Source organism: Penicillium manginii, assembly GCF_028828005.1.
Source record: "Penicillium manginii strain IBT 31320 chromosome Unknown utg000001l:1.0-3466041.0:1.0-3467806.0, whole genome shotgun sequence".
Taxonomy (NCBI): Eukaryota; Fungi; Ascomycota; class Eurotiomycetes; order Eurotiales; family Aspergillaceae; genus Penicillium; species Penicillium manginii.
Genome location: NW_026643102.1, coordinates 230,408 through 255,009, shown reverse-complemented (window position 1 = coordinate 255,009; position 24,602 = coordinate 230,408). Strand labels below are relative to the sequence as shown.

At 47.6% G+C, this 24,602-nt stretch overlaps 9 protein-coding genes across 9 annotated transcripts; 5 read left to right on the top strand and 4 right to left on the bottom strand.

The window, feature by feature from the left end:
• Positions 1 to 1,174: 1,174 nt before the first annotated feature.
• N7533_000083 (putative MFS quinate transporter) lies at positions 1,175 to 3,155 on the bottom strand (the record flags this gene model as incomplete). The annotated part of the gene is made up of 5 exons (XM_057096733.1): positions 1,175 to 2,248; positions 2,317 to 2,387; positions 2,486 to 2,543; positions 2,618 to 2,807; positions 2,878 to 3,155. The coding sequence occupies 5 exons, from the start codon at positions 3,153 to 3,155 to the stop codon at positions 1,175 to 1,177; spliced, it is 1,671 nt and encodes a 556-aa protein (XP_056965226.1).
• A 1,517-nt stretch (positions 3,156 to 4,672) lies between these two features.
• N7533_000082 (glutathione synthetase) lies at positions 4,673 to 6,438 on the bottom strand (the record flags this gene model as incomplete). Its single annotated transcript, XM_057096732.1, has 4 exons — positions 4,673 to 5,512; positions 5,568 to 6,124; positions 6,177 to 6,270; positions 6,352 to 6,438. 4 exons carry the CDS (start codon positions 6,436 to 6,438, stop codon positions 4,673 to 4,675), a joined length of 1,578 nt encoding a protein of 525 aa, XP_056965225.1.
• A 434-nt stretch (positions 6,439 to 6,872) lies between these two features.
• Positions 6,873 to 7,970, top strand: N7533_000081 (uncharacterized protein; the record flags this gene model as incomplete). The annotated part of the gene is made up of 4 exons (XM_057096731.1): positions 6,873 to 7,068; positions 7,125 to 7,198; positions 7,258 to 7,757; positions 7,799 to 7,970. 4 exons carry the CDS (start codon positions 6,873 to 6,875, stop codon positions 7,968 to 7,970), a joined length of 942 nt encoding a protein of 313 aa, XP_056965224.1.
• Positions 7,971 to 9,283: 1,313 nt separating this feature from the next.
• N7533_000080 (AA9 family lytic polysaccharide monooxygenase) lies at positions 9,284 to 10,453 on the top strand (the record flags this gene model as incomplete). Its single annotated transcript, XM_057096730.1, has 2 exons — positions 9,284 to 9,470; positions 9,543 to 10,453. The coding sequence occupies 2 exons, from the start codon at positions 9,284 to 9,286 to the stop codon at positions 10,451 to 10,453; spliced, it is 1,098 nt and encodes a 365-aa protein (XP_056965223.1).
• A 352-nt stretch (positions 10,454 to 10,805) lies between these two features.
• Positions 10,806 to 11,261, top strand: N7533_000079 (GNAT family N-acetyltransferase; the record flags this gene model as incomplete). The annotated part of the gene is made up of 1 exon (XM_057096729.1): positions 10,806 to 11,261. One exon carries the CDS (start codon positions 10,806 to 10,808, stop codon positions 11,259 to 11,261), a length of 456 nt encoding a protein of 151 aa, XP_056965222.1.
• Positions 11,262 to 12,324: 1,063 nt separating this feature from the next.
• Positions 12,325 to 13,401, top strand: N7533_000078 (uncharacterized protein; the record flags this gene model as incomplete). Its single annotated transcript, XM_057096728.1, has 4 exons — positions 12,325 to 12,514; positions 12,569 to 12,777; positions 12,832 to 13,062; positions 13,114 to 13,401. 4 exons carry the CDS (start codon positions 12,325 to 12,327, stop codon positions 13,399 to 13,401), a joined length of 918 nt encoding a protein of 305 aa, XP_056965221.1.
• Positions 13,402 to 13,932: 531 nt separating this feature from the next.
• On the top strand, positions 13,933 to 14,711 carry N7533_000077 (NPP1 family protein; the record flags this gene model as incomplete). The annotated part of the gene is made up of 2 exons (XM_057096727.1): positions 13,933 to 14,162; positions 14,219 to 14,711. The coding sequence occupies 2 exons, from the start codon at positions 13,933 to 13,935 to the stop codon at positions 14,709 to 14,711; spliced, it is 723 nt and encodes a 240-aa protein (XP_056965220.1).
• A 242-nt stretch (positions 14,712 to 14,953) lies between these two features.
• Positions 14,954 to 19,768, bottom strand: N7533_000076 (putative ABC multidrug transporter; the record flags this gene model as incomplete). Its single annotated transcript, XM_057096726.1, has 15 exons — positions 14,954 to 15,052; positions 15,104 to 15,543; positions 15,603 to 15,762; positions 15,825 to 16,031; positions 16,098 to 16,303; positions 16,360 to 16,404; positions 16,457 to 16,550; positions 16,602 to 16,777; positions 16,828 to 17,102; positions 17,158 to 17,776; positions 17,835 to 18,885; positions 18,951 to 19,198; positions 19,255 to 19,417; positions 19,472 to 19,516; positions 19,568 to 19,768. The coding sequence occupies 15 exons, from the start codon at positions 19,766 to 19,768 to the stop codon at positions 14,954 to 14,956; spliced, it is 4,029 nt and encodes a 1,342-aa protein (XP_056965219.1).
• A 923-nt stretch (positions 19,769 to 20,691) lies between these two features.
• On the bottom strand, positions 20,692 to 23,060 carry N7533_000075 (Zn(II)2Cys6 transcription factor; the record flags this gene model as incomplete). The annotated part of the gene is made up of 6 exons (XM_057096725.1): positions 20,692 to 21,231; positions 21,288 to 21,514; positions 21,571 to 21,869; positions 21,926 to 22,089; positions 22,177 to 22,909; positions 22,963 to 23,060. 6 exons carry the CDS (start codon positions 23,058 to 23,060, stop codon positions 20,692 to 20,694), a joined length of 2,061 nt encoding a protein of 686 aa, XP_056965218.1.
• Positions 23,061 to 24,602: the final 1,542 nt, after the last annotated feature.

Below are 24,602 nucleotides of genomic sequence, written 5' to 3'. Positions count from 1 at the left end.
GGGTGGACTTTATGTGGGTAGCAGGCAATCAAATGGCCAACTAGGATTGGATATGGGAAAGTGATACAAACATGACAGACACGAGGAGCCTGCAGTAACCAAACCAACCAATAAAAAACGAACGTAGGAAATGATTGATCATTCTTAATGATAACTATCATTTCCAATGACATGCAAAAAGATATCTCAGGTACTTGTTTGTAGGAATAGCCGAACGGGGGGGTCGAACCCCCAACCTTGAGATTAAGAGTCTCACGCTCTACCGATTGAGCTAGCCCGGCAGGGCTTGTTAAAGGAGCGGACAAACTATGGTTCCATGAAGTAGAGAGCTTTCAAGTGAGAATCTTGCACTGAGATAGCATTACAGCACACAACTAGGAACAGAAAATCAACTTGTAAACTGATATTCAAAAATTGTGATAGTAGTGCAGGATGGGATTTCAAGGATCTAGATGTATATCAAAGCTCCAGGGCTTCCTTCCTAGGTATTCAGGGCTCCCACTGGCACCGGCAGGTGGTTCAAGAAATTCCAAAGTTGAAATTGAAATTTATATACCTCCCGTGATATTGGTACCACCATCCACCTTAGGCTGGACACGGTACCCACTGGTAACTGGGAAGGTACTAGTGCACCACGACTCGGACTCGGACTCGTCGGAACCTTCAAGTTCCTTCAAAAGTAGTACCAGTATCCACCTGGGCAGCCCCGGGGCCTTGGGCTTGCAACTCGAACCTTGGAAGTTGGAACTTGAATCAATCTTGTCACCTAAAGCTTAAAGAGCTCACTACAGCCCTGGAGGCCCCGGGGCTGGGACTGAAGTCCGACTTGAATTTGAAAATACCCAATGATGGCTGTCGAAATCATTATTTGAATGAAACGTTCACGGTAATTCTACTACCTAGTAGGTACTAGTAGTACTCTTTTTGTGATTACAGTACTACTCTATATGGACTCTGCCCAGGAGGGCTGACTATCTCTCTCGAATCACGGTACTAGTAGTACACTTGGTATTGAAACTTCACATGTGAACTTCAAGTTCGAAGGCTATGGATAATTACTGCTTCGACGAAGGAAAGAGAAGAGATTCGGACTGTCATAACTCATATTCATATTCAAAATACTAGTATGTATTTAATTATCACTAGTATTTACCAGTGTGAACCCGAAATCACACTAAACGTGGGAGCCCGAGCGTTCCACATGGGCCACAGTACCCTGCTGCGTGGCCATCGCCTCCATCTTCTCATCCACCGCCGCATCCTGCAGCTCAGCCTCCGCATTACCGTGACGACCAATCTGGTACCAAGGTAGAGAGAACAGACGATCCATGCTCTCAAGAGACCGACCAGCCGTCTCCGGAACACTGAACCACACCCACACACCACCGAGAATCGTCACGGCAGCAAAGCACCAGAAAGTGCCCTTGGGACTAATACCACCGTCGGCAACGGGAAGAAGCATGTTGGGCACGGCACGAGAGTTACCATATTGGTTGGCGAAGTGGAGGGTCATGGAGAGCGAGGTGCCCAGAGCACGAATGCGTAGAGGGAACAGTTCTGCAGTGAGCAGGTATTGCATCGAGTTCCAGCCCAGGGCCCAGCCAAATCCGGAGATATAGATCATAGCGATAGCACCCCTGCTAGCTCCCTTCTGGTTCTCGGGTAGGATGAACCCATCTACCACGCCCATCTCAGGTACAGCTGTGAGGAAGCCGGCGATGTATAGCATGGCGATGGCCTGAAAGGTGATTCCGAGTAGTAGGGCGCGCTTGCGACCGATCACGTCGACCAGGAAAAGAGCGCATGCAACAGCGGCGACAAGCTTGATGATACCGAAGACGGCGGTCACCAAGAGATTCTCGTTACTTCCGGTGATCCCCAGGAGCTTGAAGAGATCGGTAGCATAAACGGTGATAGAGCCGGCGCCGGACCACTGGGAGAGAATCTGAGCCATGAGAGTGAGGTACACCCGGTATAGGTTGGAGGGAACGAGGAAGGTCTCCTTGAGGATGCCGATCGGACCTGATCCCATTGTAGCCTCCATTTCCATCTGGTGAGCGCTCTGAATAGCGTTGATCTCATTCACGACGTATTCGTGATCGGCGGGGAGACCACGGATTCGGGCAAGATTCTCCACGGCTTCTTCATTTTTGCCGCACTTGACAAGGTATCGAGGGGACTCATACTGAAGGAAGGAGAGGCAGAAGATCAGGCCGGCGAAGATAATGTGAAGACTGGTGGGAACCTCCTATGTGGGGTATTAGCGACTACCAACGGGGATCGGCGATGGGGAGATGAAGAGGAGTAAGAACGTACCCATCGGTTGTGAGTGTTATCTCCGAGATTGACTTGGCATCCATAGTTTGCAAAATACGCGAGGACGATACCTGCCAAGAAAGAAGTTGTTAATAACAGTCGATCACCGAAAACAAGCACCGCGCCAAGTCTTGAGATGCTTAGACTTTCTTGGCTGGAGACAACATACCGAGATAGACAAAACCAGTGAAGACGCAGGTACAGAGACCTCGAATAGCAGCTGGGGCCTGATATTCAAGTTTGATTAGAATTCAACTTCTTGATGGCGGGGAGGGAGGGGAGGAGTGATGTTTGGACTTACAATTTCCGCAAGGTACACAGGTGCGACAACGACAGTCTGACCAACACCGAGTCCAGCGATGAAACGACCAGCGTAGACAGCACCGAGAGAACCGTTGTTACCCATGAAAATAGCCATACCGATGATCCAAAGGACACAGAGTTGACGAGTGGCCCAGATACGACCGATGCGATCACAGACCAAGAAGGCGCTGTTGACAAGGTATAGATTAGCAACAGGAAGACAAGGAAACTCAGAAAAAGAGAACCCGCCAAACTTACAAAAGAGCACCGCCAACAGAGCCAATTTGCACCATGGCGGTGACATTGGCCTTGATGTTGGTCTGTTCAGATACGGAGTAGGATTCATAATTGATATATCGTTGGAAGTCCTTGGAGTTGAAAGCACCAGAAATGAGACCTTCATCGATACCACGCGCCGCTCCCATCAAACCAAATGAAACAACCGCAAACCAAAGCTTCCAGTTGAAGATTTCCGACGGTTCGCCGGTATTCTTCAACCGGAAGATGTTGATAGGCTTCTTCGCACCGCCAGCCATGGTGGGCGATTTCACAGTAAGATCAAGATCGACTTGAGAAATAAAACTGTGAAGTTTTTCCGCGAAATAAAAGGAAAAAGAGAGGGAGAATATCGTAGAGAAGGAAGGGAAAAAAGATCACCAGCTGGTGAATACGAGGGGAAGGCCTTTAATAGCCTCGCAAGACCGGGGGGTCCTTGTGATGCGGGGAACTTCCGGGGGGCATGGGGAGTGTGAATTGAGGGGCATAGATGAGGCAAATTATCAAAAAGTAAATTATGGATTCAACCTCGCGTACTCCGTAGAGTATAGCGTTATGGAGCTCGGCATTCCATCATGCATCTGGCATCTCGTTGCGCACCCCAGATTCCCAACCCCGACTATCGGTGGGACAGAACGGAGTCGGCCCAGGCTGGGGAACAGCGCCAAGATAGCTTGCATCCCGAGACGAGACAGATGGCCGATCATTTCTATTCGACGGCATCGCCGGTAGCTTGGGCTAGTTATTTTAGTTTAGTTTTTATTTATTTTTTCCGTTTTTTTCTGGCCGAGGTTACACCGGCAACCTGATCCTGCCTGACCCGCAAAGAAGTGGCGTGCAACGTACTGTACAGAGTACAGTTGACTGGTCAACAGCTTCACTTCTAGTAGTTCGGAAGCGACAAACTTAGGCCACGATAGAAATAAAAATTTAATAGCAGCAATAGATGTCAAGGAAGCAGAAAATTCCTCATGAGCACTTCGTTCAACGCTGGATAAACCTCGGTGAACTTCCGCACGGAGAGGCGTCTGTGCCGCGAATGCCAAGAAGCCACTCCATGGGGCGTGAAACCGGGGTAGGCCTTCCAATGACACTTCAGTTGATCCTCATTGGCTGATTGATACAAAGGGGGCATCGCGTGCACTTGGCGTGGGGGGGAAAATCTCCTGGAAAAGCACATGGTGGACTTGGGGCTGGAAGTTTATCTCTCGCAGTACCGTCCGTGTCCAGGAATTTTGGGTTTCGAGGCACCACGCCATTATATTACAAGACTTTGCTCGGCGATGCTTCGACAGTCGCCTTGATTTCTGCCGATTCCGGGAGATTTCGTCGGTCTGTTGCAATGCTATAGGGGTCCGGATTTCGGACCGGTCAATTGCTTGATGGATCAAGCATGTACATCTCGCGAGCCGATCCCTCGGAGTTTAGATGGGGGCCATATGCTACATCGTCCCACTCAAGTCTTGGCCAGGCTACCCCCAAGGCATGAGTTGGCGTGAAAATTCTGCTTCACGTATGATCATGTTTGTGCTGATGTGATCGGTCTGGTTCACCGAGGAGTTGGTAATTACGACAGGCTCGGATTAGTTGCCTATAAGCGCTAGATCCAGATAATTGATCGGGCCGAGAGGTGGTGACTCGGAGAAAAATTGCAAAACAGATTGCTCCGCAGATGTTCATTGCAAGAGGCTGAAAGTGATGCAATTGGTGATGCAGCCTTAAGGGACGCACAAACCACTCAGCGTTTATTGAGATGCATGTCGTAAAATGTGGTAGATTAGAAATCAACTAGGTATGGCGTATCAAAACATCCATATCCTTTCACTACGCTCATCTCGTCGATATCGGCGAATTTGGTCTTGAAAGTCCAGCCCCCAGCCGAATTCTGGAGCATGTCACATCGAGTGCCAGACTTCTTGGCCGTTGTTCGCTGCCACAAACAGCATCCCAACACGCCTAGTTCGGAGACTGTCTGCCCACCGTCGAGACATGCGGATCCTATCAGGAGATTGTCCGCGTCTGGGGGGTGGATCTTCTCCATAAGAATATACTTTGACCAGTGTGAGCTCGGAGTTGAGTTTAAAAATGCCGGAATCGCATTCCCGTATACATTGTTGCCACCCCCCTCGAGGGATGGCTTGAGAATATAATTGGTCGAGCGTTTAGGATCGCAGGCTATCCTCCGAGCTTCCAGACCTTCTGTGGATTCGTCCAACCGATGGACCGGAACAAATGTCTCACGGATTCTGGCGACTTCGGAGGGAGATAGAAATCGCTCTAATGCCCCTGGCTCCGTCAAAGCCTGCTGGACTTTCTTGAAAGTTGTCAAGTGTCCCAGCACCGAGGGACATTTAATTGCAGTGGATTTCTCTAACTGCAAGCGGGCATCCCAGCCGGTTTTGTTGTATTCACCCGCTTCATAACCGGCTCTTTGATAGACCACTGATATTTCCACTGGTTTCTTTGATGCGAGCCATGGTGGGTGGAAGAGTAATGCCCGGTCTTCAGTGAGCTGGGTATATTCGAGTATATCTGGGAAATCAAGCCGGTAATTTGGAACAACATCATCTTGATTCCATAAGGCGTACTCGATCGGTCGTTCATCTGCGATGTTGAACTAAATTCAGAGTTAATACTACTGTCTTGACCCGTTAGGAATGGGTGGGACTGACATTGTATGGCTGAACAATGAATAGGATCGCTGTCCTGCTTGCCAGTTTGCTCTTTGGCGGGCCATACTTTTTGTGTGCCAGCGCAAGAATCGAGGCGACCGAATTGATATTATGATTTTCAGGTAGAGAGTCGACAGGAAAGGGCTTGTCATCCATATCATAGACCCCGATTCTTGCAAGATGCCGGTGCATGTTGGCAGCTTTGTTCGCATGCGAAAACCCGGAGCACGAGAACGAGTTGAATTCGACTTGCTTCAATGTTGTTTTCGATAAGCCTGCCCATCGATCAGCTGAAGCTGCATCATGATCTTCCCTCAGATGGAACATATAATCGGACCGAAAGACACCGGCAGAGATTTCCTGTGCATATCCTGCATCTTTCGCGGCCTCGTATATCCCCCACAGAGCCTCAGCGAGGGGCTCAACCGCGATGATGTCCTTGATCGCTTCGTAGATCCATTCATCATCCTCGGAAATAGAACAATATAGCTTGTTGTAAGTTTCTTGCAGTTCTAATGCCTGCTCAAATTGCGCCCGGGGCAAGGGGAAGGAAAACACTGGACATAATGGTTAGAATGAATCGCACCGCAGGTCGAGTCCAGGAAACACCACTCACGCTAACACCGACGGGATATGAGAGAACACTATTCTCTGTCTCCGAATCGACTTGCTTCAACAGCGAACCGTGGTTGATCTGCCAATCCTATTATGCGTTGTTAATTGCGACCGCCGAAGGGAGGGGGGAACCGTATCGAGACGGGGAAATGATTTTCAATGATTTTACCTTGATCTGTGATACCAGGGAAAACAGACGATCCTCGCTCAGACCTGGAGGATAATCCCTATCATATAAAGAGTCCAGACTTGCCATAGTGGTGGATAGTGAACTGGTGAACCGTGGGTTGAGGCTCCAAGGAAGACAGTCCCGCGTGGTGGGGAGATTTGGGGGTTGGTGGAGAACAAATCGAGCAAATCGAGCGAAGTTGGAGGCAAATTTGGGGGCAAAAAAGGTGACGTCTTCGAAATGAGCTTTCCATAACACGAAAACGAAATGAACTTCCAAATCTCCCCATGTAAGCCTTTTCTTCCATCAAAGCTGCTTAATAACCTCACTGTCTTTCTCTTCGTCTCTTCAAGCGATCTATCTCGTCGCGTCCCACCATGGTCCTAATTCGCTGCCAATTTAGACCTTCACCGAAATACCATGCCGAACAAGTCCGATGAACACGCAAGTCAAATCCAGAGCGCTCTGGATAACCTCTTCCAAGAAGACGTGCCCGAAATTACACGGTCGCGAGGGTCACCATGGCTCAAACCGCCGAGACACATTGGAGAAAAGTACTGATAGTCGTACCAATAGTTGGCACGGCTGTCGCGACAATCATCTACGCACTTCGTCTTTATGCTCGGCATATGGTCATACAGAAACTGCGAGTCGAGGACGTGTTCATGGGCATAGGTCTGATCTTTACCTGGGGTGTTGCAGTTTGTACTGTATACGGTAAGTCACTCTGCCCTACGATGACCGACTGTTACTCAATCTTTCGGTATTTCCAGCGGCCTTCAAGGGCATTGGGAATGGGAGAACTATTTGGACATTAGAGCCTAGAGAACGGGGTAGTATTGCACTGGTATGAAACGCAAAATAGAGTCAAACCTCAAGTTATCGGGCTGTCTGACTTCTACATAGGCCGACTGGATTCTCCAGAAGTTCTGGCCCGCTGCTCAAATCTTCGTCAAAATTTCCATCATTCTTTTCCTTCGCCGCCTCCTTGATTGCGTTCCAAGTTTCAGAATATACGCAACAATGGTCATCGTTCTAGTGGTCGCGTGGGGGATTACTGCGATAGTGGGAAATACCTTCCAATGCTGGCCAGTACAATACTATTGGATCAAACACATACAAGGCGACTGTATGAGTGGCCAGAACACGTTTTTCATTATCATTGGTTCTGTATCGCTGGCCCAAGATGTGCTCATTCTATGCCTGCCACTACCGATAGTATGGAAGCTACAGACCCCATTGCGACAGAAGATTGAGATCACGCTGCTATTCTCAATTGGTTGCATGTATGCGAAAAACCCCAAGCAGAGTAAAACCCGAGTGCTAATTGTCTACAGAGTCTGCATATTCAGCGTTTTTCGATTGATTGCATTGAGAGAATTCCAAACAGAGAACTTAACAGGTGGGTTATTTTTTCCAACAGAAAGGCATCCCATTGCTGAACTAGTGATTTTTCCATAGCACACAGCTCCTTTACCTTGCTCTGGACAATCTTGGAACTCGACGTGGCGATCATATGCGGATGCCTCCTTCTAATGAAGCCATTTTTCCAGTCCTGTATAGGATATATGCGAAATGGCACCACACGGCTGAACAGCGGATCTCAGTCCCGTGGCTGATAGAGAATGTCAGCTTTATTCTAACCCCATGATCCCCGCATCAGTCTAAACTGAGTGATCCTTCTTGGCGGCCCCGCGTTGAAAGACGTGGGCCTTCAGATCGCATGGAGGCCTGAGCAACGATAATTAATATGAAGGTTCATGCAAGAAGAATGTACAATTAATGAACAGGGATATACAAAGTTTCGCACCCATTAAGGTGACATGCATTTCAACCGGAAAGCCTTGGGAATTATCATTAATACCAATACCCTGCCAGGCTCAGATGACCCGACCCGAATTGGTAGAAATCCTCTTCCAATGCCCGCAAGGGACGGAAGATCCGTGATACATGTAGCGTAGATTAGGGTTGTCAACAGGGCTGTGTCATCTGGGTTTGTAATTGAAAACAAGTTCCGGATAGATAGCATACTGTATACTACTAGTATTCGAAGGAAGCTTCAAGATTCAAGTTAGCTACGAGGGTAGATGGTACTAGTATGCGAGAGAGAGCAGACTCGTCACAGACTCGGAACTTCAATACTTCAAGTTTCTATTTACCCAAAAAAGGCCCACCTAAGCACCGAGCGAAATATAATACTACTACTAGTAATATCCATACATTTTAAAAGAACTGAATGTCAATCTTGGAAGCGAGTCTTGGGAAGGTACTTCTCCGGAGGGCTATTTAATGCTACTGGTATATGCAGGAATTTAGAACCAAGAGCTTGTCATACCTGATGAAGATTCTTGGCTTCAGTCTATGTGACCAAATCAGAAAGCCTTCCGTTTGAGATGTCCTGAAACGATACGGGGCTGTAGAAAAACACGTTGGCGTTCCGCTTTGCCAAGGGCGCCTAGTCTTGCGTTGCTCTATTCTCCCGGCGCCAACCAGGGGTAAATCAAGGACGTCCGTCTTGGATTAGGTTTCAAGTTGTGAATATGAAATTCGTGGACTTCATTGATTTAAATTTCCGCCTGTCACTAATTCCTGCCCGGGTAGGGCTTGGCTCTATATAAGTGATTATTCTTTCAGTGGCGCTCTTTAGCCTGACATTTCTTCACGCCACTAAGCTCCGTGCAGATTTGACTAGCAAAAAGCTAATTTATCTGTAGTTAGCTATTGGCATTCCCGGTTGACTCGAAACCAGCGATGGTTTGAACTTACGGAGGAGGCCCCGTCGAGAAAGATTGATGAAGCATAAAAACCAAGTCGCTGTCACCACTTGGAAAGGATTTGAATCACTCGAGCGACTCGACGAACAAGAGTTATAATACCACAAACAATCCTTTTTTTCAAGGTTTCTTTTCACCAAAGATTAAATATTTTGAAAATGCTGCAGATTGTCACGCCGATTTTTCTTGCCACACTGGTGGCCAGCCATGGGCATATTAGCAATATTGTCATAAACGGTGTCAGTTATGATGGATGGGATATTAACTCATATCCGTATTCGTCTGATCCGCCGACTGTTGTCGCATGGGGTACTCCTAACACTTCAAATGGATTCATTTCACCAGGTATGACGACCTCCCACGGCTTTCGTATCGCGGCCCAAAATTTATCCCCTGTGGACTAACTGAAAATGTAAGACGCCTACGCGACTGACGACATTATCTGCCATTTGAATGCAACCAATGCCAAAGGACATGCTGTCGTGGCCGCCGGAGACAAGATTAGCCTACAATGGACCACTTGGCCAGATTCGCACCATGGTCCCGTCATCACTTACCTAGCTAACTGTGGAGATTCTTGCGAGAGTGTTGACAAGACAACTCTGAAATTCTTCAAGATTGATGGGGTGGGTCTTGTTGATGATACCACAGTTCCAGGAATTTGGGGGGATGACCAATTGATTGAAAACAACAATAGCTGGATGGTCGAAATTCCGCCCTCGATTGCACCCGGAAACTACGTGATGAGACATGAGCTTATTGCGCTTCATAGTGCAGGATCAGAAGACGGTGCCCAGAACTATCCTCAGTGCTTCAACCTGCAAATCACTGGCTCGGGAAGCGACGCGCCTTCGGGCGTCCTTGGTACCTCTCTCTACAGTTCAACAGATCCAGGAATCCTGGTGAATATCTACGCTTCACTTTCGACTTATGTTGTGCCGGGCCCAACTTTGTATAGCGGAGCTGTCTCCATCAGCCAAGCCTCTTCTGCGATCACTGCTACTGGAACTCCGGTTACAGGATCAGGATCAGGGGGCGCCACGACGACAAGTGCTGGCACGACTGCGACCACAACTACAACCACTTCATTGAACGGTGGATCATCTACCACGTCGTCTACTACTAGAGCTAGTACCACTACTTCTAACACTACTAGCCAATCGACAACTTTGACAACCACGACAAGCTCCAGTGGAGGCAGTGCCTCAACCCAATCAGTTTACGGCCAATGCGGAGGTAGTGGATGGTCTGGTGCGACGCAGTGCAGCTCGCAAGCAACCTGCACTGCGTACAATGATTATTACTCTCAGTGTGTCCCGACCTCTTGAAATGTTGACATCCATCATAGCCAAGGAAGGGGATGTTGGAGTGCTCTGAAGTCGCTAAGTTCGAATTGTATTTCTTCCTGAATATTTCTGTCCTTTTAGCATTATGTTCCAAGGCTAGCATTATTTGATTTTTATCATTCGACTTCCACCGTAAGTATTATTTGATAAAATAAAGCAAATAAATTGTTCGATACGCCTTATGTTTTGCCGGAAAATACTACCCCGGACTAAAAACTCCGATTGGTTTAAAACCGAGCACTTGTTCCCCGCGAACTCCTACCGCGTCGCACGCGTCAGGTTCTCCAAAAGTCTACGCGTATCACTCCGAAATCAAACATTACAACCCTTAAAAATGAGTTTAGATGGTCACAACAAGCTTCCTATGGGATACAGTCTCCACGATGGCTACCCTTCAGTTCCTCATTATCTACACCTTCGCGCAGCATCCGGGTTGTCCCCAAAAACACAATCACAGGCCACCGCCGTTTCCATGGGAAGTTGGCATGGTTGCTACATCACATACGATGCACCTGGTGAAGAGTCACTGCCGATCGGAATGGGAAGAATAATTGGCGATGGGGGCTGGTATTTCCATATCGCCGATATGGCCGTCCATCCTGAACATCAAAAGAAGGGACTCGGGAGTGTGATCCTCAAGGCGCTTCTTCAGAGAATCCATGCAGAATCCCCTGCAGATGGCAAACCCTACATCACGCTTTTTGCCGACGAACCCGGCCGGAGGTTATATTACAGAAATGGATTCGTGGACTCGGCACCTGGACAATTAGGCATGGCTTGGAAGCCATAATGCATATACAACGGGGGAAAAATGACAGTTTACATGAACCCCGCTTTTGTTTTTGCCTTGTCCCTCCAGTGATGAATGTTTAAAATCATCATCTGGTGAGTCCGGACGCCACTTACGGGACCTATCTCTGTGAGGCCTCGGTTGCCATTTTGACTTTTCCCCGACATGAGCGGGGGGGGAGGAGATCTGCCAGATTATTCCAGAATGACAAACCCACAGCCTCAAAAAAGGCAGTGGAGCACGATCGATCATTCTATGAATCACACTACTTTTACATCTCCCAGTTCTCGTACCAGACGGAATCATAGTTACCTCCGCGTACGTTTGCTGAGTTTCCGCGTTTCCATCCATAGTCTGAGCCCTGAACTCTCTTTCTATGATTCTTTTAGAGTGCATACTATATTTACATGACGAATATGGTAGACAAATATTTGCCCGCCCCCCTATTTATATCTTGTTTATCTATTTCTCATCAAATATCCCAGACAATGAATCGACCCGGTCGCTGTCTACTACTTACTGACCATGACATTAGAGAGATAGCTTAATACCATTTTTTGCCATGGTGCATCGTTTAATGTTAATCAACCATAACCCACAGAGAAAACACGAGAAATAAGACAGTTTGTTTCGAATTCGTAACGATTATGTCGATTTTCTTCAAGAGTTGCTCTGTGGTGCGATGAAGAGACATCGTGGCTCTGTAATACATATTTCAGTCGATCTCGGTAGCTAAACGTCAGTGGAGCCGAGCCGTCGTAATCTATACGATGGGACCTTCCTGGGGAGATGGCATATTGAGCATAGCGCGATTTATGCAGGCCCGTTTCGCACGTGCGACCAATCGTTGGTTCGTAGACGTACTCAGTGGGGTCGCTTACGGAGCTGGTGGATGTTGCACCAAACAAGGTATGCGATCACCAGGAGACACGGGAGCATGGATCCGCTCATCAGCCGATGGATCCGCGTTTGAGTTGACTGCCCGTCCGTATAAAAGGGTGCCTGGTGAATGATCGGGTTGGATGATCGGTCTCGAAGCTGTCACCTTAAAGGCATTTTCACGATGCGAGTCAACGCTCTCCCTGCGCTTGTCGGTTCCCTTGCCCTCGCGAAGTCGTCCTTGGCGGTCAATATTATCTCGTCAAATGATGATGGCTGGGCGGAAGTGAACATTCGTGCATTCTTCGACTCTTTGACAGCAGCTGATCACTCAGTTGTTGTCTCGGCGCCTGCACAGAACGAGAGTGGAAAAGGTTCGCTATATGTTTGCCACCACCTTGTGTGACTGTCATTAATATCTTCTACAGGGTCTACTCAGGGTACTCCAACGACACTTTCTGAGGCGTGTGAGTTCAATAGCTGCCCTTCTGGTAGTCCGGCCGTAGGGCATAATGCCTCAGAGCCTCGTCTGAATTATGTCAATTCATACCCCGCAACTTCAATGAAGTATGGTATCAATTCGATCGGACCTCAATTTTTCGATGGTCTTCCCGATCTTGCGGTCGCAGGACCAAATGTATGTCCCTGAAGCTTTAGTTATTCATAACGAGAGTGGTACTGATAGCAGCAGGTTGGTTCTAACATCGGACTCGCGGTTTACCTATCCGGAACGGCTGGAGCAGCTACCTATGCGGCACATTATGCTGGCATTCCTGCTATCGCGTTTTCTGGAGCGACTGGCTCTCAGACAGCTTGGAATGCATCTTCAAGTTATCCCAACTATAGCCAGGTCTATGCTGATGCAGCTACCAACCTGACCAACCACCTTGTTGCGGCCGGATTGCCCTATCTTCCAAATGATGTAAGTCATCCGCATCCTACTCCAGCAGCGTGGACTAACGGAGTGTCTTAGATTTGGCTCAACGTTAACTTTCCGTCTGTTTCGGATTCCGAGTGCACCAAAGCCGAAGACTTTTCCTTTGTATTGTCGCGTATTCATGTTGCGGTGCCTCTAGTTACGCCGGAAGATGTTACTACTTGTGGTGGAGATCGACTACCAAGCGAGATTGGAGTCTCTTTGACCTCGGGATGCTATGCAAGTGTATCGGTTGGCATGGCAGGTACCAAGGGAGATGCAAACGCCACTATGCAGGAGGTTGTCCTGAAGAAACTCAGCAACCTGCTCACCTGCCTATCCTGATTGGCGGAAATTTCTCAGGTATATAGTGTAGTGCATTACTGCTAGTACCCGATAAATCGCTTTGTAGCTCTGATTTTCATCCTATTAAAAAACATGACGCGGTTTGCTATTCCTGTTTAAGGAGCCGTGAATTTCTTGCGATACTACCTTCAAGCCACGTGCGTGGATTAGATTGCTGCGGATAGAACGGTGCCTGCATGAGTCTTCATGAGGCTAGAAAGCTATTTCCAAGCGAAATAAAGAAGGTCAGGTGAAGCGAATCATTGATATTCCAAAACCCACGAGGATCGACCTCCTCAAAACCCAGCGGGGTATTTCTCGGCCACTATCCCGATTCGGGATCGACGACCGGAGACCATTTTCAACTTGGGTATTCTCCGGTCCTGCAGAATTCGGCGGTCTTACTATATTGGTTAATACCAGTTCTTTATGGGAAGGTCTTAGGACGATCGGGAAGAGATATAAAGGCGGCAGTGGACGGGGAGAAAGGACATCACTAAAGATTCTTCACATTAAGTAACCAGGTCAAAAATGATTTCTCGGGTGCTTCTAGGCTTTCTATCTATCGCCCATTTATCCGCGGCATCTCCTAGACAAGGAATCTCTCGTCGGGGAACAGTCGATTCTGATGAAATAGTCGGCTTTGCGCAGACAGTGCCGTCGGGCACAACCGGCGAAGTCTATCTGGCCTACCAGCCACACTTGTATGTTGTCAATGGATGTGTGCCGTTCCCGGCTGTTGATGCAGCCGGAGACACTAAGTGAGTATTGATATCGCAAAGTATACTATTATAGGGCCCAGGTCTAACAATAATAGTGCTGGGTTGGCTATAACTGGCGCTTCGGATGGGGACTGCAGCAGCAGCACCGGCCAAATTTACGTGCGAGGAGAGGCCTCTGGCGACTACTACGCGTTGCTATACTCTTGGTACATGCCGAAAGACGAGCCCTCATCAGGTCTCGGTCATAGACATGACTGGGAGGGTGTGATTGTCTGGTTGTCCGATTCTACAAAGACAACATCCGACAACATCGTCGCTGTCTGCCCCAGTGCCCACGGTGGTTGGGATTGCTCGACGGATGAATACACGCTTTCTGGAACTTCACCATTGGTTAGATATTATAGCATCTGGCCTGTGGACCATCAGTGTGGGCTCACTACCACCGTCGGTGGCACGCAGCCCCTTATTGCCTGGGAATCCTTGCCAACAGTCGCACAAACTGCATTGGATACTACTGATTTCGGTGACGCAAATGTTCCTTTCAATGATGGAAATATGGCCTCAAACCTGGCAAAGGCTACGTTTTAAATGCTGCAAAATCTGGATTAACTCTCTTATGTTTAAGAACAATTAACGAGGGGATATTGGTTTCACGTTCTATTATCTATCTCTATATCTAAAGTAACAAAGTGCAAGGGACAAATTAAAAGTTTTTGGGAAGGAAGGTATTGCCTAGGAAAACAAAAAGCAAGATGTGAAGATCAAAATGATGAAAAATGAAAGTGGCAAGATGGGGGCTGAAAGGCCGTCTCAAGATGAATAGCAGATTTTCACTCGGATCGAGCGCTTTTGGTTTTCTTGCTCCTAAGCTTCATCATGCAAAATACAAGAGCATAAGAGCTAATGCAAAAGAGGGCTGTAATTCCAGTCTATTTCAACATGTTAGAGCATTGGCTATGTGAAGGGCGGAGAACACTCACGTCTCTCCAGGAGTAATATTTCTCCTGTAAGTTGAAAGTTTTGGCGTAGTCGGCACCCGAGGAGTATTGACAAAAAGAGCAAGTATCCGTTGAATTTGAATCCAGTAAATAGCCAGCCTGGGTTGAAAGAAAGTCTGCCATGTATTCACCACAGTTCTGACCAGATGGAGCGCTGAATGTGATATATTCAGATGGTTCGCATTGAACCTTGACATCCCAAAGGACCTCGCCAAGAAGACCACCCACAAGATATGTGAACGGGTCAAGATAGTACATCCAATAGCGCCAGAATGGCTGCATTTGGCTGTAAGGCACAACAACACCACAAAAGCTGACCAGTCCAGCTCCAATCAGGACGGGGTTCATGACCGCAGCAAAATACTCATTTGGTGCGTAAGCCGCGATAGCCTGACCGATCGAGGTATACAAAAACTCATAGACTATCGATGAGTTAGTTCAAGCTGATATGGACGAGGAATAATGGAAATATGGCACTTACATATCATTTGAAGGTAAAAGTGACCCGAGATGCTCGCAAGATTTTGGAATCCTGCGGTGAAATAGAAGCAAACAAAATAAAGAGTTGCACAGATGATCAGATAGGGAATCTCGGTGATAGTTTGGGCACCAATGAAAGCAATCCAGTGATAGGTTTTCGACTGAAAATTTCAGTTTAGGTTAGTAAAGTTTCCGTGACTGGGAAGTCGGAGATGTGAGTTACCTTCTTTTCGCGAGTCTCAAAGATATCGCGGTTATGCAGGAAGAAAGGCTGCATCTGGTTAATACAACCGGGAGCCACAAAAATGAAGTTGAAAATGGCGAAAAGTCGTAGTTGAAGAGAAAAGGTGCCGTCCCCAATCTTCCAAAACGTGAAGCCGCTGAATAAAGCCGCGAAGATATGGAGAATCATCTTGTTCCACATATAATCCTTTTTGATTGTTAGTGGATTTGCTGCAGGGGGTTTCAAGCGAGTAGTATGATCGAGGTTTCTTACAGGTGACCGCCAGATCTGAATGGTCAGGCGTTTTGACACCATCTTGAACTGAAACCAGCGCGAGGTAGCAAAATCCGCAGTATCCTCCACATAATCGGGATCGGCCATGCCGGCCGCGTTCAAAGCGTCAAGCTCTTTCAATGCAGTTTTTCGCTCTTCTGAGTTTTTCCAAACGTCAACCCAGTCGACACCACTATTAGCACTTCCTTGAATTACATCAATGATGTGTTCAGCGGGATTGGCATCTGGTGGGCACGGGCACCGTTGCGTGAAAAATAATCCAAAATCTTGTTTGACTCTTGGCCAGCTGAGAAATTATTAGTCATAGCCAAGCTGAATATATGGGGTAGAATGCTTACTTTCGCCAAAGTAAGTCATTTTGCCACCCTTTGCCAGCAGTAAGAGACCGTCGAATGCATCGAATAGGACGGCAGAAGGCTGGTGAATCGTACACTATAGCAAATTAGTCGTCACAATCGGTGAACGTATAAGAAATGAAATTACCAATACGGCTTGACCTCCATCGACAAGCTTTCGGAGAAACCGCACAATGTTGTAAGCACTCTGACCATCTAGACCAGAGGTTGGTTCATCCAGGAAAAGCAAAGTAGGCTTCGCCACAAGCTCAACACCAAGAGTTACGCGCTTGCGCTGCTCAATACTGAGACCAGCCCCGGGTACTAGAAGCAGTTAATACTAAGCCGTTTGAATGAGTGAGTTTGGGACTCACCTCCAATCAGCGCATCACTGATATCACGAAGCTCCAAAAGATTGATTATGTGGTCAACATAGGCAATTTTATCTTCATAGGATGTGCTGGACGGCTGTCGAAGAACCGCAGAAAAGATGAGTGCCTCTCGCACGGTCGCACTCGACTCGTGCACATCCAACTGCTCACAGTATCCAGTCATTCGTTGAAAGCTGATCCCCTGAGGGCGTCCATCAATGAGAATCGATCCGTAGATTTCACCAGAATCTTTGCGTTGAGCAAGAACATCAAGTAACCTGGCAATCAATTATTTAGAAACCTTAACCAGATATAACACTATCCTTTACTCACGTTGTCTTTCCAGCACCAGAGGCTCCCATCAAAGCAACCAGATTTCCAGGTTTTACGAAACCAAAAACCTTATCAAGCAACTGTTTTTTTTCACCATTGAAGGGAACATGATAGTCAAGATTGTTCCATGTAAATGTCGAGTGCTTGACTGAACCCCGGAGAGCGACCATATCTCCAGATTGCCCATTCTTGGCTGGCATTTCTTTTTCCCCAACTTGAGACTGTTTCTCGCTTCCACGCTTGTAAAGCAACACAGAAGACCCACCTTGACTGTTCTTTAACTCGAATCCCAGCGAAGTAAGACCGATAAAGAAGATCCAAAATCCGACGATGATACCGAAACTGCGCCAGATGTGATGGAAGGAATAGCTATATTGCTCCCGGATATAGGCCTCTCCGCTGATCATGCCATTTTTACTTCCAGGGACTGAGCAGCCCCTGTGAATCGATTCCGAGCTAGAGTAGCCTGCACCGTATGGAATATAATCAGGCTCGATGCATTGGAATTCCCGCCCCACAAACTCGTTTGCCATGAGCGCCTCGAATGCATACGCTCCGGGGTTTAGATAAAATATCCATCTAAACCAGACGTGCATGCTTTCAAAAGGAATCAAGTAGCCTGCAGTTTCCTTTCAATAAAAGTCCGAAGAGTACAAGAGAAAAACAATTTGACATACCTCCATAAACGAAAAAGACAGTCGAGAGTAAGCCGGATATCTTGGAAGCATTTCCAAACGTCTTGCAAGTCGCACCAACCGATCGGAAAAGCTGACCAAAACAGAGTGTCTGGGTGATAATGATGATCCAGAATGTAAAGAATCGCCCGGCATCCATCTGAAGGGCTGACATAAAATACAAAATGAGCGAAAAGCATGTTACCTGCACCATCACAACTGGGACATCTGTTATGGCGTTTGCGATGCAGAAGGCCGTGGGACGGTAGAATCCGAAGCGCTTTTGTCGAGAGAGAATAGGGCGACCCATAAACGACTTGGTCGTTTCTGAAAGAGATTCAAGTAGGAAATAAAGGATGGGGAAAAAGAGAACACCAGGACGCAGGAAAATGGAGCTGCTATCTTCAGCGAGGTTGTAGAAAAGGGAACCGCAAACCAAGGCTTGAAGAATAGCAGAGCCAACTTTGACCACAAGGGAGAATTTGTCACCCCACATGATCTGAAATTGACGAACAGTACAAGAGCCGACTTGCTCCCAGAGACCTGCGGTATAGACACTCTTCTGTCGAGGCAAATGATGCTTTCGCTTTTCTCTAGCCACCGCAAGCTCCAGATCTTCAATTTCGTGAGCAAGCTTTTCTGTAGGCTCCATGCTACCAATCTGGTCGCGGTAGATTGAACTTTGGTGGTATCTTTGCTCAAATTCCTCAGGGGTATTGGGAACTTTTGTCTCCCATCCGGGGCGAACGATACGCTCCGTAAGGACAGTGACAGAAGTAAGAAAGTCGGCAATATTAGCACCCTTAGGGAAATCGAACCCCATACCTTCGAAGTACTCTTTTGCTAGGGAACGAGGGCCATAAAAGGTCACTCTTCCTTCCGCGAGGACCAAAACTTTATCAAACTGATCGTAGATACCATTGCCCGCTTGATAGGTGGTGGCAATCATGGTCTTTTCATTTTCGTCCGCTTCACGGCGCAGCATACGGGCGAATTCGACCGCAGCCTTAGAATCCAAGCCTCGTGTGGGGTTGTCCCACATTTGAACAGGACTCTATTCAAACAGAGTGTTAATTTGTTACATGTAAATGAAAATAAATGACCGGAGATTGAACGAACCTGTCCTGCAAGAACTTCAGCGAGTGAGACACGCTTGCGTTCACCTCCAGATACTCCCCGAATGAACTCATTTCCGACAAGAGTCTTTTTTGTGTGGCCAATTCCCAAAGAGTTGAGGATGTCATCTCTCTTTCCGCTCACAAAGTCTTTGCGATCAGCCAAGTCAGCAGGTCTTTCATTTGGAACTTTGTTTCGTAAGGCGAACTTCATGGTCCGATTGACAGTGAGGGTAGGAAAATGCAGATCGTCTATTTCCAGCTTCCGTTAGTAGCATTTAAATTTAATATTGTGTCGGGAAGCACACCTTCATTGTTGAACATGATCTGCTGGCGGTATTTCTTTGCCTCTTTGTCGCCTAGACTTCCGTACATGGTGTCACCACTGATTTCGTCGAAAGTTTCGCGATCATTTGAAAGCACCCGAAGAAGTGAGGTGCAGCCGGAGCCTGGTCTACCAAGCACGAGGAGCTGCGGACTTCAGTTAGCCCCAGTCCTGTAAATTTCGCAGCAGTTAATATTTACCATTTCCCCTGGCCGAACTTGACCAGAGACATTGTTGAGAATTGACTTTAAGTTTATTAGCTATGCGTCATATTTATTTGGTATCACGTTGCATACCCTTTTTGACTTTTTCTTATTGAATATATTGCTAAGCTGTCGTGGGTCAACCTCCGACCAAAGCGTATCACCTAGGGCAGCATCGGGTGCTGTGACCCGGACAGTGAGATCACGAAATGTGACAGTCAGGCGTTTGCGAATTTGACTGGTGCCGAATTCCACATCCACTGGTGTTGCGGTCCCGGATGAAGGGGTCTCCATCTTGGTTTTGATGATATAAGACCAATGGGCGCCCTTTGATGGCGTAAATAGACTCGGTTTGCAAAACCAAGGACGACTCAAGTCGCTGTTTGTAAATACTGATCTTGAAATTTCGGTGAATCTTGACAGGGGCCATTTTTTTTCTTATATTCCAACTTGCAAATTGTTCTTTTTGTCTCTAGATCCATATTTCCGAAGGTGTGGATCGTGGCTCTAGGATAAGGGGCTTGCGGATCTAAATGGCGCGAACTATTATTAAAATGGGTCCCGGATATGCTGAGTCACAAAAGTATCGCCAGGTGAACAAATCACCTTGTTAGTGATAATTATAAAGCCGAGCCCGGCAATATCTCTTTCTCGCCGGATATATTGGTCTGCATATATGTACTATCTTTCACGCCCTTCCCTGATCAGTAGCCTCCGAGTCCGAGTCCCGAGTGATCCACGCCGATCCACTTTGTATCAAAACTCCGATTTGGAAGACCTGAGAATTACTTTCCCGCTTTCGGATATATGAAGTGGATTCATCATCATCAGTATCGACATCCATGTAAAGTTGTTGGGCTTGCCCATTTGTTGACTTACGCCGGCGAACGATGAGCAACCGCTCTTTGAGTTGCTACCATACCTGTATTTCGAAAGACAAGAGCCAGATAACGTCAGAATTAGTGGAAATTTAAGAGTTGCACCTTTTCTACGAGGTTGTATCTTTCTGCTGGTCAATAAAATGCTATGCTCAACCTTGGAATTTCCACCGTTTTGGGCTTGGTTCAAGTTGATTGTGGGCACTCTCCCCCAGTTTTGTATTTAAGATTTAACGAACTGACTTCCTAGAAGGAGAGGATTGATAAGCTTATTGATAAAATATGATATGAATAGAATGGTAATACATGAATTAGTTTTTCCTTGGCATTGCCACGATCCTACTGGGGAGCCGATGAGTCAATGGGAGGATAGAGAGAGAAGAATGCTTCCAGATCCATAGTTGAGAAATCAAAATTCCAACCCATATCAGATTGTGTGAAGTCGAGAAGATCTTCACTCGATCCCCCTGAGCGCCCCGTTTCGGGTGCTTCCAGAGGGAAATTCCACTGCGATGCGGGAAAGTCAGGAAGTGGGCCGGCGAACGAGTTCCCAGCGAGTGGAGCACCGGGTTGAATCTGCTGACTCTCTGTAGCTCTAGAGCCCTGGGGAAAAGATATTGCGTTCTCGCGGCGAAGGGAATAATCGTTTGTTTGACTTGCGTATGGTAACCATTCGTATGATGGATTGATGTTACGCAGTACAGTTTGAATGGCTCCGATTGTACTTTGAATTGGGTCACCCGCTCGCATTGTCGATAGGTTCTGCAGACTTGCATACGCCCAAGGGAGATGAGTGGATGCAGCACTTGGATCATTAAGTAGGTCGTAAATGATTGTGAAGACCGAGCTGCCCATGAAATAACCATGGTACCGCAGTTCCTAGTGAGATATTTCAGAACAATGAAAAATCGAGGATACTCATATTATCAACAAACCTTGACCAAGTCGTTCGCCTCAGAGGCTTCGCATAAGTGATGGATTGTTTTTCGGGCAGCAGAAAGAGCATGGTTACAGGCTTCGTTAAGCCATGACGGGATTTCATTCGGGCGATTGTGCATCCTAGTAGCCGCCGACTGACTTGACGGGATTTTCTTGCCTCGTCGCCAATGCCCGCGAAAAATGAGAAAAGGTCGGAAAGTGAGTAAAACAGTATGGTAGTACACTGGGGAGATTAGATACAGATGTACTATAAACACTTGAAAGCGACATCAGACTTACGCGTTACAAATATCGTTTGCCGCACACCCAAGGATCCCGTTCTGAGATCTGCATCAGGACCGAAGCCCAATGCTTGTTTCATGTGCGACTCGTGTGCGCGGAGGTCTTCTGTGATCGACCGAGCAACTCGCCACATGTGTAGCAGCGACTCGTGACGTTCGCCATAAATTTCTGTGGTCGACCGTGAGATTGTTTTGCATAGCTGGACTAGTAGTCGGATGAACGGATCTTGTGGATATTCAATTGCGACATCGCGCAATGACAATGAGCTGGGTCGACCCGCATGGAAACAAAACCATCTGACACACGAATTAGAAGAGTGATTTGGAGAGTCGCCGTGGGGTGCTCCACTTACGTTTCAAACATGTACAGTGACCAGAAGGTAGTTCGTCGTTCCTCGATATTCTCGGGACTTTCAATATTGTCATGTGGAACACCTCTGTGTAGTCCTGCCGAGATAGCTTTTCGAGAAGCTGCCCCGAGGTGCAAGAATGCAGAATTGGGCCGACCCTGTTCATTCTGATAGTTGGCGTTTAATCATGTCAGCTGGGAATTCAATTGATAAGACGTGAACGATGGGGACCTCGGGAGACTTATCATGAGGACAGATATTTGGATAGTCTGCAAGTTCACAACGTCATCATAAGATGCAAGAGAAGCTTTGACGCGATCGTATAATATATCACCCCACGCAAAATACTCGGTACCAAGGGCTGCCGTCGCCAAAATGATCAGAACGATAGCTTGAGTAAGTGTATCGGGGTGGGCAGAAGGTGATGGGTCGTATAGCCGCTCTAGGCAGCTTTCATAGTAGGCCTTTGAGCGGTACGGTGTCATATGATAGAGGCTAGACAGGAATCGTGACATAAATACCCGGGCAACGTCGTGAGGCAAAAACATGATTGGGGTATCTCCCCCTCCAGTTGATTTCCCAGGTTCATGGTTGTCCGGCGTGCCGAAGAAGATCCGTCGGAAGCTGAACAAGTCCAAACCTGCACTAGCCTCATCCACGCCGCCTGATGGTTCTGGTTGTGCGGTCGGGTTGGATACGAGGTCCCTGTAGATGTGCTGCATCAAAGAAAAATGCGAAGTCGGTCCATAATAGAGCTGCATCTGACAGGATGGCGATGCCATATGTGTCGCCGAGACACTATTCGGGAAAGTATGCATAAAAGATGATCTTCGCTGTTGGGCTGGCTGGGCTGGCTGTGTTAGGCCCGGAGAGGCTGGCGGTGGCTGGGTTTCATTTTGAGCCTCTCGATATTCGTGTTTCTTTCGCCTGTGGCGGATAAAATCTCGATAGTTGCAAGGTGTATTTCTTTGCTGGCATGTTTTGCACCTTGAAGAACACGTCAGGCATGGTCAGTAGTCGGGGTGTTGAGTTGGTCTCACGGGTTTAGGCCATTGCAGCGGATCTTGCGCTTTCGGCACTCCTGGCAGGCCTTGGGAATGCGCCAGCTGCTAGTGGGGGGATTTGAAACCTCAGACATATCCGAGCCAAGTCCACCGCGGTGTGTTAACGTGATCCTAGTAATTCGTGGGATGTCTTTCTGTACCGTTGGGGTTTGTTCTTTATCCGCGACATCCGTCTATATCCGATTCCAAACACGTGACTAGGAATGTATCCACTTGTTATGTTGGCATTTTTCCTCCTGAAGCTTTGAAATCGTATTGAGATAGAGGATGGAACATCTCTGCACAATTGAAAAATATATCTGATTTTTACTCAATGATAGCGCTTGCGTTTTTGACCTTCCAGAAGGCTCGATCATTTGAAAACAAGATACGTTGGTACCCTGTGCGAGGTTCCTTCTGCATTCTACTGCGCCCAGACAGGAGCTTTCACATTTTACGAGATCGGATTTGGATATTAGCTTACACCTAGACCCTAAAAATCGGCCTGTGAGATTTGAATGTGCATCTGATCTTAAAAAATCCATAGTGCCTTGTCAACATGCGCGTTGCCACTGACTGCAGGGTCATTTGAAATCGACCAATCACTCTTGACATTTTCCTCAGAGTGGGGAGATCCATTTTTGACTTGCGAAAAAGGAGGGGAAATAGTAATCGGTGATCACCCAACGAAGCTGGAACTCTCGTCTATTTCTGCTGTCTTTATTTTACTATCCGACGGAACGCACTCCGATTCAAAAGTGTCTTGGCAATGGCGTCGGTTAAAGTTAACGCATCTCTGCGTATTGGCCAGCGATAGCGGGCTTCGCGTGCCCAGAAATCTCGGATGAAGCTCTCGGTACTTGTACCCCGGGCTTTTGATAAATCTCACCTGGTAATCTGCGGTGGAAACGAGGTCTGGGGCCGGGGTTCATGGATCGACTTCAGCCCCAGAGAGTCTGGGGAAGCCGAGTCCATCAGTTGTGGGGAAGCAGTCTATGGTCCCGCCCACCAAATCCTGTCGTTGTCTTTTGACCGTTGGTAATCCATATGTCCCACTTATTCCCCGGCCATCCAGAGTCCTCGCCCCATTCATGGCACTATCATTCATTTCTACTCCAAACTGCGCTTTCATCCAGTAAACGAGGCTTGGCAACTTGTCGCATGGTTTCGGCATGACTGATTGATATTCGATCAGACACAGCCTCCGACGCATCTTTCTCGTTGACTTTCGATTTACTTTCCCTTCTGAACTTTCGCGCCTCGTCGAATCCTTACAAGAATCGGGGTGCGGGGGCCAAAGCAATTGGCCAAGTGACGCATCTCCTCCCGTCTGCCAAGATGCACACCCCCCTTTCTTTCGCCTCCAGACGTGCGTTTTGGAGCTTGGCAAGCCTAACGTGGGGAATTCAACCAGCCGGCATTTCCCACGGCTCCCAAATTCCCCCCATGACTCCAGATCTTAAGCTCGGGTCTTCCGGAATCCATCCCGGGGAAACTCAAGCCCATAAAAACCGCTGCTTCTCGTGCTGACCTGCCAAATTCTATCCGAGGTTACTCGAACCCATAAGGACTGCAGCAATCCCCGCTGAACCCTCCGTGACTATCTTGCGGACCTGGACAATCTCTTTAGTTTCTTT